Here is a 13,541-nt window from a genome sequence, read left to right as displayed (position 1 = left end):
CTACATCGTGGTTTGTTAGAATTAAGATTTTAATGCATTATAAAGCCGAACGTTTTTTTTTTTTTTTGCTTTTTTTACACTTAATTGATCAAGTTGTATGCTAAGTTTGCATTTTCGATCGTAATGGTATTTTTTTTTGTAAGACGTGATATAGTATTTAAAGTTAACTTAGCAAAGTATTTTTTTTTGTTCTAATGTTACTATGATGGCGTACTAACAATGATTTTTATATACTTATTTGCAAATTATCGGGATATAGTTTTTTTTTTATAGTATAAAACTATCGGCGTAATGACCGCGTTATTTATTAACAAGATGGCTGTTAAATTTTATATGTTGTAAGTTAAGGCGGCGTTATATATTCTGCCGACGCCCCAATGATCTCTGCTTCATAGTTGTCAATATGTACGCACACTGCAAACGAATCGCGACTTAATTTGTACTGCGTAAGGTCTATTTTTGCTTGTGGAACGTGACCTTGATGTACAGTCGCTTGTAGTGTGTGCACTTTGCAGTTTATATCTGATCTGATGTTAAATGTTTATAAATGTAAAGTAAAGCGGGGAGCGTGTGCATGTGCAGCTGAACATTGTACATAGATATAGTTAAGAAAGAGAAGTCGTTTGTGCAACTATACGGGTGCGAGCGAGATGTACAGATGTGTGAGGTGCAAAGTGAAGGTAGTTGTACAATACTGACAGCTCAGGGACCGCGTATGGTTGGACAGACAGACCATATCATGTACCAAATAATATAGAAAATTATAGAAAAATACTGTTGGCTTTTTTTATTTTAATTTTTGATACCTTCCATCCTTACTAAAAGTTCCATCGAAGAAACAAGTTGATTTTGAGTCCATATCATTTGTAGCACTTAATGTTCTAAAAGATGCTTTCTCTACCACCATTTTAATTATAAAGGCGACTCCATTAAAAAAAAACATTTTTTTTAAAAGTAAGTAGTAATATAAAAAGGTATTTTATTCGTAAATTTGAACTAGCTTAAAATTATATTTGAATAAATTATCACAACTATAGTACTGCGCTACTACATCGCCTCAGTGAGAGCTTGCTCTTGTAGACCTCTACGGGGTCCATCTGCAGAGAGTGGCGTGCCTCAGCCTCCTCGGGGCGCAGCGGCCGGCCACGGAACTCTTCCTCGATCTGCTGCAGCGTCTTGCCGCGAGTCTCCGGCAGCATCACCCACATCACTGTCAGATTGTACGTCAGCAGCACCGCGTATAGCAAATACGTACCCTGAAGACCACTCGCGTCTACTAAGTAGGGGAACGTCTTCAATGACACGAACATGAAGCTCCCACCCGTCATCAAACTGATGCTCCCACAAATACTTCTGTGCTCCAACGGGAATACCTCTCCCGCTATCACATTAGGCAAGGGCACCATGCCCACTGCCACCGTGAAGAACTGGATATTAATGAGCAACGCCGGCAACCATATTGCATCGTACACGAATATCCCCTCGTTCCTCGCGTATACGTAGGCGGCTATCGCCAAGTGGCTGACGACGCAGAGCGCGCCCGTCGAGAACAACATCGTTCGTCTCTTCGTCCTGTTGATGACGTACACCGCCACACTATTCGAGATAATTCTCTGCGTGTCCAGGAACACCATCCAGAAGTGCGCGTTGGCGCTAGGCCCCATCAGAAGACCTATTATAACTGTGGAGTACGCCGACATGGTAGTACCACCTGCAAACTGCATCAGGATATTCCCGTGGATCATCAGAATAATGGGTTTATAGAACTCCTTTTTACTCATTGTCGACCAGATCTTGTCAATTCGGCTATGTTTCGAGGATCTATCTCTGATGATAGCTTTCTCGTACGCTATTCTGGCATTGATCATGTCTTCGAGTTCGTCATCCTCAGCGTGGCCGCGCAGCCAATGAAACACGGCCCTGCATTCGTCGAACCTGCCCCGCGCGACGAGCCAGCTGGGCGACTCCGGGATGAACATGGTCATGATGAAGCTGGTGTAGGCGAAGAAGGCGCAGACGAGCGCGGTGAGCTGCCAGCTGAGAAGGGAGCCCACCAGGTGCACGAAGAAGATGCCGAACGCTTGCGCCAGCGAGATGGTAGTGAGAAAAGCACCGCGGTTGCGTGGGCTAGTGTACTCTCCTATTAGCACCGAGCGCAGCGTCGTCAGCAGACCGCTTGATAGACCTTGCAGTATACGACCTATTATTATTACCTGAAAGAAAACAAATGCATTTTTTTAATTTTGTAAGTCTCCTACTGTTTAAAAAAAAAACATCATTATCCGTTGTTATAATGTACATTTTTTTATTAAATCGTGTTATTTGAATGTTTTATCTTATTTCTACATAATACCAACATGTACACTATCTGCCATGACGATCATGAACCAGCCCACAAGGAAGGGTATGCAGACAGTGTAGTGCGCCAATTTGCGCCCGAGCCGCTCCATTATAGGCGGCGTCAGGAAGTAGCCCAGCAGCATGCTGATGGAATGGACTGATGCTGAAACAATAATGTGTATAAAATAGCGTAAATCATGTGCTGAAAGTTTTTTCTTGTTTAAAATGTACTAGCTGTAGCCCACGACTCCGTTCGCAAGGATTTAAAAAAATGTTTGTCAGATGCTTGTTTTATTTCATGAGAAAAACACTTAAGTAATCTTATAAAAAACTTTATTATTTTATTACTTTATGTAATAAATATTATTTCAGTAGGGTATAATTTAGGATCATGCAATCGCAAGGTGAATTTTGTTATCATTAATGCAGAAGATAAATTTTATAACCCGAAATTGACGATTGACGATTATGCTATAAAAGTTATCTTCTATTTTATAACGTGCTTGAAATAAATACGTCAATTGTAACAATAAATGCCTTACTTACGAAACACAAAAATAAAATATTTGCATAATATTAGGTTGTTCGGAAAGTCATTTCGTTTTTTCTCGACTTAAGATTCGTGTATTTTCGACGAATATTCATTACGTCCTGGAAGGTTGGTTGGAGCTGATAAAGGCATTATTAAACATAGGAAATAGAAATAAAAGCGAAATAACTTTCCGAACGATCCAATACAAAAATTAACGTGTTTCCTAACCCAAAATTTTGAAATTCATTTAAAATTCAATTGAAAGTTCATTCATTTCATAAGTTTACCGAAAACTTATCCATCTAGTATTTCAAAATAAAGATAAGACTTACCGATCCAGGATTCTGTGCTCTTAGGGACGGCGAGGGGAGAGTCGGGTTGGCGCAACTGAGGTAACAGGATGGCGGGAAAGCCCATGACACACCCGTGGCACACTATGTTTATGCATACCGCTGCCGTCACGAAACTCTAACAACAACATAGCTTCGTTAATAATGGTTACACATCTACGTGTAATGAGCTAGCTTTTAGAAGGAAATTACCAAATAAATTGATACAAATAAGTATTTAAAAAATCAAAGTTCGTTGAATTGCAAGAAGAATTATTACGAATTATATTAAAATAAATATGTATTAAAATTTAATGTTATAAATTATTGAGAACATAAACAAAAATGAATACTCACTTGTTTGACGAAAGGAGAATAATTTCTTTTACTGGCCGACATTTTTAATAAAAATGTAACTTAATTAAAACTGCAATAGACAATAACAATGCGCGCGCGATGTATACAGTTCGCGCCACATTTTGAGTGTACCTTGAGTTGTGACTGTCAAAAACATTGTCACGCCGTGTCCGAATGGACCTGTCAAATTGCTTATCGTTTTAAAACATTATTGAGGCTTACATAATGGTGATAAGTATGAGATATGTCGCACGCATTCACAAATCTTCCAGCGATCCGAATAGTCTAATCAACGACAGATTTGCGACGTATAATCAGCAATCAAACTGAATGGACTATACGAATTTAATGTCATGTATATTTCAAATTTGGCCAAAATGTTTAAGCTGCAGAAGGCCGCAACATCGTCAACGAACAGACAAATAAAAAAACACCAAACCAACCAATAGTAAAGAAACCTTTTAAAGTAATTCAACCAAACGTTTTAAGTATCTATGTATTTCTCCAACTACTTCATTTGATTTTTTATGAGTGCAGCATGCACTGCAATTTTGTATTAATTTATAAAATGTATTTTGTCAGTTTGAGATTAAAGCACTAATCTTATCGTTAGGATTATGTTTAACAAAGAGAATTAACGATGCATTTAATATTTAATTTACGATTAAATATGTGATTAGGAAATGGCCCTCAATGAAATACCTAATATTTATGTAGTCAACTTCAAAAACTGAAAGTTTTATTTTGCCAACACATGTCAGTCAGTTAGTAGTCTTTATGATTCAAGGATTATATTTTGTATAAGGAAAAGTAAGGACTACTTTTAATTTGCATGTGTTATAATTTACCCGTTGGTGTATCTAAATAAAATAAATAAATAAATAAATTATCGCCTAACGCATCCATTAATACACATCGTATACATCTAATTACACGAAATCTAATTACTTTAATCAATAGATAGGAATATAAATATTATCAAAAATTATTACTCATGAATGAATTCAAATATTAGATTCTCATCATTAGGACGATAATTCAGTCCTCTTTTTGATTTAATATTCCAATGCACAAAAGATAATTTAATTTAATTATATAAGACGTTATTTCAATCGCCTTTCTTTGCAATATACTGTGGTGTTTTTTTTAATAAAGAAACTCTATCTATAATAACAATTTAAAGCATTTTATTTACATTTATTTTAACAATAACCAATAAATTATTTAGTACGCAATCAAAATGTTGTAGACACATAAGAGCCATCTCTCGAAACTAAATTTCAGCAACGATCCAACATTTGCAAGCTATTTACGATTTATTTTTCTATTCCTTATCTCTCAGTGTTTCAAGTTCACTAATTTTGCCATCTTCTATACAATTATCATTTATCTTAGTCGTTTCTAAAACATCTTCTATATCTTTAACTTTTCCTTTTTTAGCTTTAAATTCGTCCTCAATTTCCTGCAACGTCTTGCCTTTCGTCTCCGGCAAAAGATACCATATCACAACCAAATTATATGTTAAAACTGCCGCGTAAACTAAATACGTTCCGTGTAAATATATTGAACCTATCAGGCCAGGGAAAGTTTTAAGAGTCACGAAGATAAACGCAGCGATAGAGACAACGCTAATACTGCCTCCAATACCTTTGTATTCCAAGGGGAACACTTCTCCAGCTATCACATTAGGCAAAGGCACCATGCCTGTTGCTACTGAGAAGAATTGCAGATTTATTAACACTACAGGAATCCAAACAGCATCGTAATGTAGCAAATTGTTTACCTTCAAGTAGACATAACCTGCGATAGCTATGTGACTTACAACACACAATCCACCAGTTAAAAACATCATAGTCCTTCTTTTCATTTTGTCAATTATGTAAACTGCTAGTGTATTTGATATTAACCTTTGCGCGTCCAAAGCTACCATCCAGAAATGTGCACTTGCGTCAGGACCCATTATTAAACGAATAATTGTAGTAGAATAAGCCGCCATGGTAGTCCCCCCAGCGAATTGCATCATAGCATTAGCGTGTACCATTAAAACTATAGGAATTATAAACTCTCTCTTCTTGACTACTTCTAATATTTCATTAAATGTGATTTTCTTTTTCATCTGTAGTTCTGTCACAAGTTTTGTTTGTATCATCTTTTCTAATTCATCATCTTCTTCATCACCTCTTAACCATCTGAATACTTTTTTACATTCGTCGTATTTACCTTTAGACGCCAACCAGCTTGGTGATTCAGGGGCGTAGAGAGTCATGAGTAGACTGGCTATGGAGAATGAGAGGCAGATCATGCCGGTCTTCTTCCAGCTGATTAAAGACCCGACAAGGTGGACGAAGAATATACCGAAAGCTTGAGCCCAGGAGACTGACATGAGGAATGCACCTCGGTTCTTCGGACTGGTGTATTCTCCGACAAGCACTGATCCCAAAGGTAGAATCATACCGAACGAAATGCCTTGAAGAATTCTCCCGATTAATAATGCCTGGAAATGAAAGAAGATATTTTAAAAGTTTTAAAATTCTCCCGATTAATAATGCCTGGAAATGAAAGAAGATATTTTAAAAGTTTTAAAAGTCTTTAAAATTTAACAGACTGATAGTAAAATGCAACTATCAGCACGCGACTGTCACACGACACAATAAATTAAAAACTTCTGATACATTAAGACACCATAAAGATATTGTCTTGAAAAATATTTTCGATGATTTAAAAATTCAATTATTTATCAATGGATATCTTTTATGTGTAATGTTTTTAATCTGACTTAATTACCTCAAAGCTTGAAGCAAATATGGTGGCAAGCCAGCCAGCGATGATGGGCAGTGTGACAGCGAAGTGTGCCACCTTCCTGCCCACCCGCTCCATAAGAGGGGGAGTCATGAAGTTGCCTATCAGGATGGTAATACCTAACACGGACGCTGCAAAAAACAAACAAATACTTATACTTTTATACTACAATTTTTCATAAACATGTTTTAAATAAAATTGAAATTGTTATTTACAACTACCAAAAAGACTAGACCTGTTATTCTTCAGCGTCTCGTGGTTTCATTTCAACAATTTTTTGGTTTGAATCGAACCTTCCGCTGTTATATTAGGTCCTTACATATGAAATTGGCGTTTTTCGTACTGGCCACTTTAATCACGAATTTCTCCTCTTTGGTAAGGAATTCCAAATTCAAATTTGTACAGCTATAGACTCATGTATTTGTGGTTCGATGACCGTCATTCATTTGTTTTTTTTCTTCTGTTTTTTTCTGTTTGCGTCACTCATTTTACAAAATGGAAAACTTAAAATATCGCATTATTTACGAGTACGAGTTCCGCCGTGGCACTAGTGCTGCGGAAACGACTCGAAGGGTGAATGAGGTGTATGGCGGTCGTGTTGCAAAAGAAAACACAGTTCGTTTTTGGTTCCAACGTTTTCGTTCTGGAAATTTCAATCTGCAGAACAAGCCCCGTGGACGGCCTGAGACTCAAGTTGATAATGAAGAGTTGAAGGGTATTGTGGAAGCGGATCCATCGCAAACCACGTCCGAGTTAGCTGCAGGCTGCGATGTTAGTGATAAAACTGTTTTAATTCACTTGAAGCAAATTGGGAAGATTAAAAAGCTTGAAAGGTGGGTACCTCACGAATTGACTGAAGCAAACCGGCAAACGCGCATCGACTGTTGCGTTACATTACTAACCGGCACAATAATGAAGGTATTTTAAACCGAATCATTACCTATGATGAAAAATGGGTTCTTTACGATAATCGGAAGAGCTCAGCGTAATGGTTGGATCCTGGCCAGCCAGCCAAATCCTTTTTTTTTTTTTTTTTTTTTTTTTGTACGAGGGGAAATGCAGTTACGCACCCCTGCGCCGGGCCAATATGTGCAGTGGCGCAGGGAGTGTGGGACTCGCCTAAAGTCGTTCGGCCATACCCACTAAAACCCCTCGGGCCCTCCATGCCGCCTTGTGGCTGGGTCACGGGAACACTTACGCAATCTTCCGCGACCCAGCCGGCGTTGTCCAATCGGACTCTCCTCTTGTGGGGACAAAGATGTAGGGAGTCCCCACAACACACGTCTTAAGGCGCACCCGATACCAGGCGCGCCTAGCACCCGAAGGTTTGGCGGGCGATGGGCCAATAGGCCGTCCATCGCCCGGAGCTCTGCCATTACGGAGGCAGACGGCGGGTGTGCGCCTGCTGCCTGCGCCCGTCGCGACGACGGCGAAGAGGGTCCGCGGCTGCGTCCTCCTCCCGCCGACGTTCCGCCGCCTCCTTCAGCGCCATCACCTCTTCGCAGAAGGAGGCGACAGCGTTCCAAGAGCTCTCGCTACCCACCATCGCGTTGACGACAGCGGGCAGCGAGAGGTCCGTCCCGATTTTTGCCACGAGTGCGGCGCGCTGGGCCGACCAGTGCACACACGACTCCAGGGTGTGCTGGGCCGAGTCCTCAGCGTGGCCGCACTCATGGCATCTCGCACTGGGCTCTCGTCGCGCAATCCGGCACAGATACGCCCCGAAACAACCATGTCCCGAGAGTACCTGCACCAGACGGAACGAGAGAGCCCCGTGCTTCCGACCCGTCCAGAGCTCGAGGACGGGCCGGATCGCCTCAATGGTGCGTTGGCCGGCGGACGCCGTAAGCAGCCGCTCCCGCCATTCGGTGACGAGCTGCGCCTCCGCCGCCCGCCGCCACGCACTCTCCTGATCCGGGGGAGGGTTCTCCCCCCGGGATCGGGCATCCACTCTCCGCCAGTAGGCGCCGGAGAGCACCTCCGCGTCTAAGTCCCATGGCGGCGTCCCCGCCAGCACACAGGCCGCATCGCACGACACGGTGCGATAGCCACGAGTTACTCTGACCGCCATGACCCTCTGCGGCTTTCGCAGCAGGGCTCGAGTCCGGGCGGTCAGAGTATCCGCCCAGATGGGTGCGCCGTAAAGCGCCATCGACCGCACCACGCCTGTGTACAGGCGACGACACCGCGAGCCCGGGCCGCCCAAGTTTGGCAGGAGCCGGCTAAGGGCCCCAGCTGCCCCCATGAGCTTCGGAACGAGACGCCGGAAGTGCTCTTCGAATTTCCATCGGCTATCGAGGACGAGTCCGAGGTATTTCATAGTGCCCCCGACGCCGATGGAAATTCCGCCCACCATGACCGCGGACTGGGTCGGAGGTGCTCGTCGAGGCCCGTGAAAATACATGGCCTCCGACTTGTGCAATGCAACCTCCAAACCCAGGCGACGGATCCTGGCCACCGTTATGGCCAGGCCAGCAGTGGCCCTACATCGGGCCTCCCTGTGGGTGCTGCCCCGCGCCGTCACCAAGGTGTCGTCGGCATAGCAAACGACTTCGACACCGCTTGGGAGGGGCAGGCGCAGCACCCAGTCGTACCCGATGTTCCACAGGAGCGGCCCGAGAACCGACCCCTGCGGAACACCGCACGAGGTTGCCTTCTGTAACCAGCCGACGCTGGTTGGGTACGCGACCGATCGCTCGGAGAGGTAGGCCGCGATGATCCTCCTGAGGTACGGCGGGAAGCCGTGGTATCCCAGCGCCTCCCTGATGGTTTCCCAGGGCAGGGTGTTGAAGGCGTTGGAAATGTCTAAAGACACGGCCAACAACACCTCACCCCGGGACTCGGCATCCTCCGCAAGGGTCCTCACCCGCGCAATGGCGTCAAGGGTGGACCTGCCAGTGCGGAAGCCGTACTGGTTGGCGCTGAGATTCGGCCCCACCCTCTCCAGATGCTGGACGAGACGAGCGGCAACGACACGCTCAAAGAGCTTGCTGATCTCGTCCAGCAGCCAGCCAAATCCTGCCCCAAGCGAAAATTAACCCCAAAAAAGTTACTTGTAAGCGTTTGGTGGACTAGTGCCGGTATTGTTCATTACAGTTTTCTCTAATCTGGCCAGACTATTACGGCTGATGTCTATTGTCAGCAATTGCAAACCATGATGGAAAAGCTAGCGGCTAAACAACCTAGGCTGGTCAATCGCTCCACGCCACTGCTGCTTCACGACAACGCTAGACCACACACTGCGCAACAGACGGCTACTAAATTAGAAGGGCTTCAATTGGAAAGTCTAAGACATCCTCCGTACTCCCCGGACCTTGCTCCAACAGATTACCATTTTTTTCGAAATTTGGATAACTTCTTGCAAGGGAAAAAATTCAACTCCGATGGGGCAGTCCAAATCGCCTTCAAAGATTTTATTGATTCCCGTCCGACTGGTTTTTTTAGTAAAGGGATCAATGAACTACCTATGAGATGGCAAAAGTGCATAGAAAATAATGGTTCATACTTTGATTAATTAAATATATTATATTAAAAAATATTCGACTTTTTGTTCCTCCCATACAAAACGCCAATTTCATATGTAAGGACCTAATATTTAATTTTTACTTATGAACCCCAACTTTATTTACCGCCATCGTATTAGCCTCTTCAAATATCATGGCGATACGATGTCATCGATGCGCTACGCCTCGCTACACCTAAATTTGTGTTCTGACCTACGACTCGCGCAAAGTTAAGAGCCGCCCAGATATGTGAAAACATTAATACATCCTCTCCGAATCTTCAGTGGACTCCAGGGGACCTGGACAACTTTGGGTATTTTAGAGCTTAGGAATATACGTGAAAAAAAGATAGTTCAACTGGTATACTCAATTTCATTCATTCGAAAAAGTAACGCACGCAATCTCATGTCAGTGAGATAATTTCTCTACAAAGCAATGTCCTTGATATAGTATTGTGTAATTTCAGATTTTGTATTTGTACTTGAAAATAACTTTTAGATAACGATTGATAATTTGCGTCATATTCTTTTTGACGAAAGCAGATAATGATGATTCTAGTGACAGGTTTTATCACATGACAACCTAGCGCCTATTAATTACTTATTTATCAATATATTTTGTATAACTTCTGCGTTCTAATTATTTCTAATAGTCTAAAGAAAGTCTTAAGAAAGTATTGAAATTATGAAAGATGGATCGATCTGAATGACGAAAACTAGTGCACCGGCCTTACGTGAGTGGGATAAGGATAGGGTAGTGGGGTAAATCAGTAGTATTTTGAAATAATATCCTCACCAATCCATGAGCCCTGTTCGTCTGTAAGGGTGAGCTGTGAGCCAGGCTGTCGCAGCTGTGGCAGCAGGATGGCTGGATAGCCAATAATGCAGCCGTGCCCCGCGATGTTGCTACAGACTGCCGCTGTCACGAAGCACTATAGAATTTAAATTAATTAATTTAAAACTTAAAACCCAACTAATTGTACTATGACCAGAACAGAATATAAATATGGGAAATGATTCTTTGAAATCTAGTCTAGGTTATAGACATGTACACCGAAACCAGTCATACTTTCTCTCGTTTTAAAAATTAACAAATAATTGTAGAAACACCTTCGTTTCATTCATTGGTCTCGTTATTCTTGTCATAATATGTGTCGAATTATATTTGATCAGTTGTTTTCTATAAATAAACGCTTAGTTAATAAGGCAAGGTGTAATTAGGGTAAATAGGTAAACAAAATATTGTTTCATTTAAATTATTTCAGAAGATTCCTCTTTCTTATAAGGAAGGGGTGAATTTGGGAGAGGAGGGAACACATATCCTATCCTCTTTCTGTTCGTCCCCTCTTCTGTCTATAAAAGGTAGGCAACGCATCAACAAATGCGTCACCTCGCTAATAGCCACAATTTGATATATAATAAATATAATAAAAATGCGAAAAATGAGAATATTTTGAACGTTATTTTAGGTAATCATTGCAATGTGTGATGACTTGTATTTTTAAATAAACATTATCTTTTATTAATAAGGCTTTAAAATTATAAGCTATTCATGTGAGGACTTATCATGAATTAGTCAAAATGTTTTCGTAACGTTATCGACAAAAATTGTATTAGATTTGTACAACGCCCCATAGTTCCATGTTGGAGGTAAATTACAACTACAAATCTCATAAAAATTCTGAAATATTTTGTCGATGACGTTACGAAAACTCGTATCGCAAATATTCGTGATAGACCCTCTGATCCGTTTCTCCATGTTACTTTACGATATTGCAAAAATAATCAACTTGTCCTTTTTCCAATGGACGGTCGTTACAGTATTTACTACTCTACCATACATCTCTAACAGCTGTCAAAATATAGGAAACATTTTTGAAAAAAATTAAAACAGAACATAACACTTTTCTTCTCCATAGTTCAGGTGTGGCGAACCTTTACAACGTGTAATTTTTCTAAACAAATGATTAAAGACATAGTCGTGCCATTATTAATTTTACTTTGTGATTAATGTGAACTTTCGGAAGCGGAAGGATCATTCGTTCGCTACTCATATTATTAATCCCTATTACACTGTTTTCGTAGTGCGTAATTTTGTGATTAATTACGTGCGCAAGATATTGTTTTGCTTGGCATTGGTTCGCCATCTCTGTCATAGACTCTTACAACATCTAAACATAATAACATTTGTAAAACTCACTTGTTTCAGGAAAGGGGAGGTCTCTCTTTTTGCATTAGACATGTTGATTTAGCCGTTTCTCTCAAGTTTACATAGTTCACTAGATTATTTCACACAATTAGATAGTTATTTACACTTTATTCTTTTTTTTGTTTACTGTCGAAAATCTGAAAATATTTATGTTGTTAAAACAAAGCTGATGCTAGTAAAACTGTCAGCATATAATGCTCCATTTGCCTACATTGGTTAAATTTACTTCAGTGGTTATTTCAGAAGCACTTGTAGATAAGCACGCCGAATGATAGCGCATGTTTTTATCACTTTATCACTTGATAAATATGTAAATACATTTCTAAAGGAATCGTATGTGTATACACAAGCGTGTTAATAGCACTAACAAATAACTAAAATAATTAATTGTATATTATTCTCTTGAAATTATAACGCCTGAACACTTGTTTAAATATTTAAGATTCAGTTTTGACCCAAAACCAGAAATATAATAATTACTGCACGAATTGTTATTTTTTTATCATTAATTTTCACTTTTTTAGCTGCTAAATTAATATTAACTATTCTAGTTAATTTACACGTTAAAAACACAATATAACCTCTCTTCATCTACAATATAAATAAGTATTGTTTTGTATAGTATTTATAATACTGTGAAAAGGAAATGTACGACTTTAGTCTACTTATTTCATTACAAGGCCAATATTTAACGATAATTACGCTAATTTTATTTCACTGTGCAAATGTTTGGAATAATTAAGTAAGTGATAATTCAAAATAAATTTTGTAAATTAATTAAAAAAATGTTAAATTAAAAAAAAACATTTCATAGCTGTTTTGTTTTCAATACCGTGAGTTCTAATTACTGAAAATATTAATTAATATGGAAAACGCCTAAAACACTCACTTACATTTGTCTGGTGTCGGCACCGACTAGTTTCCAGTCAGCGACGGGACGCGTCCGCGAAATAATACCAGTCCCACTCACCCTGATGGGCTCGAACTAGTCGGTGCCGACACCGGACAAATGTACGTGAGTGTTTTAGCCGTTCTCTATATTAGTTAATGATAATGTCTCACCAAAGTTTGAATAATTTAATACTGAAAATGTATCCATGAAATATGATGTTATTGTATAATGAAAAAAACTTGTTATTTTGTATTTTAAAGTTGTTATTAATGTTGGAACTACTACTTGTGATACACGCACTTGATTTGCTTATCGTGGTAGTCAATGTTAGAAAACAGGCGCAGTATCATATTGTCCTAATGCTGTCAGTATTTGCTTTTGTTATCCAACTAGAAAAAGTAAATTATGTAGTAACATTTGTTAGCAGTTGTAAGCAAATATGTTACGGAGAAATTCATACATATTTAAATGTACATTTCATTATCTTTATTACTTAAGCTATCGCCAGCGACTCCATCCGCACGGAATTAAAAAAAAACTTAGTTGCCTATGTGTCCTTGCAGTCTATGTTCTACATATCT

At 40.2% G+C, this 13,541-nt stretch overlaps 2 protein-coding genes across 2 annotated transcripts; both read right to left on the bottom strand.

Moving 5' to 3' along the window:
- Positions 1 to 1,031: 1,031 nt before the first annotated feature.
- On the bottom strand, positions 1,032 to 3,889 carry LOC106707748 (facilitated trehalose transporter Tret1). Its single transcript, XM_014499162.2, has 4 exons — positions 3,559 to 3,889; positions 3,205 to 3,340; positions 2,358 to 2,503; positions 1,032 to 2,213 (listed from the first exon to the last, which is right to left on the bottom strand). The coding sequence occupies exons 1-4, from the start codon at positions 3,598 to 3,600 to the stop codon at positions 1,032 to 1,034; spliced, it is 1,506 nt and encodes a 501-aa protein (XP_014354648.2). The 5' UTR covers positions 3,601 to 3,889.
- Positions 3,890 to 4,815: 926 nt separating this feature from the next.
- LOC106707743 (facilitated trehalose transporter Tret1) lies at positions 4,816 to 12,201 on the bottom strand. The gene is made up of 4 exons (XM_045683688.1): positions 12,060 to 12,201; positions 10,656 to 10,791; positions 6,343 to 6,488; positions 4,816 to 6,052 (listed from the first exon to the last, which is right to left on the bottom strand). The coding sequence occupies exons 1-4, from the start codon at positions 12,099 to 12,101 to the stop codon at positions 4,883 to 4,885; spliced, it is 1,494 nt and encodes a 497-aa protein (XP_045539644.1). The 5' UTR covers positions 12,102 to 12,201; the 3' UTR covers positions 4,816 to 4,882.
- Positions 12,202 to 13,541: the final 1,340 nt, after the last annotated feature.

Source organism: Papilio machaon, chromosome 23, assembly GCF_912999745.1.
Source record: "Papilio machaon chromosome 23, ilPapMach1.1, whole genome shotgun sequence".
NCBI lineage: Eukaryota > Metazoa > Arthropoda > Insecta > Lepidoptera > Papilionidae > Papilio > Papilio machaon.
This window is presented reverse-complemented; position numbering and strand designations above follow the sequence as displayed.

Bases quoted from the DNA above. Each gene is read 5' to 3' on its own strand.
- LOC106707748 (XM_014499162.2), bottom strand. From the start codon at position 3,600: ATGTCGGCCAGTAAAAGAAATTATTCTCCTTTCGTCAAACAA. The intron at 3,341-3,558 runs GTGAGTATTCAT...TGTTGTTGTTAG, and splicing joins ATTCTCCTTTCGTCAAACAA to AGTTTCGTGACGGCAGCGGT. The intron at 2,214-2,357 runs GTTGGTATTATG...GTTTTCTTTCAG, and splicing joins TCATGGCAGATAGTGTACAT to GTAATAATAATAGGTCGTAT.
- LOC106707743 (XM_045683688.1), bottom strand. From the start codon at position 12,101: ATGTCTAATGCAAAAAGAGAGACCTCCCCTTTCCTGAAACAA. The intron at 10,792-12,059 runs GTGAGTTTTACA...TAAATTCTATAG, and splicing joins CCTCCCCTTTCCTGAAACAA to TGCTTCGTGACAGCGGCAGT. The intron at 6,489-10,655 runs GTGAGGATATTA...TGTTTTTTGCAG, and splicing joins CGAACAGGGCTCATGGATTG to CGTCCGTGTTAGGTATTACC.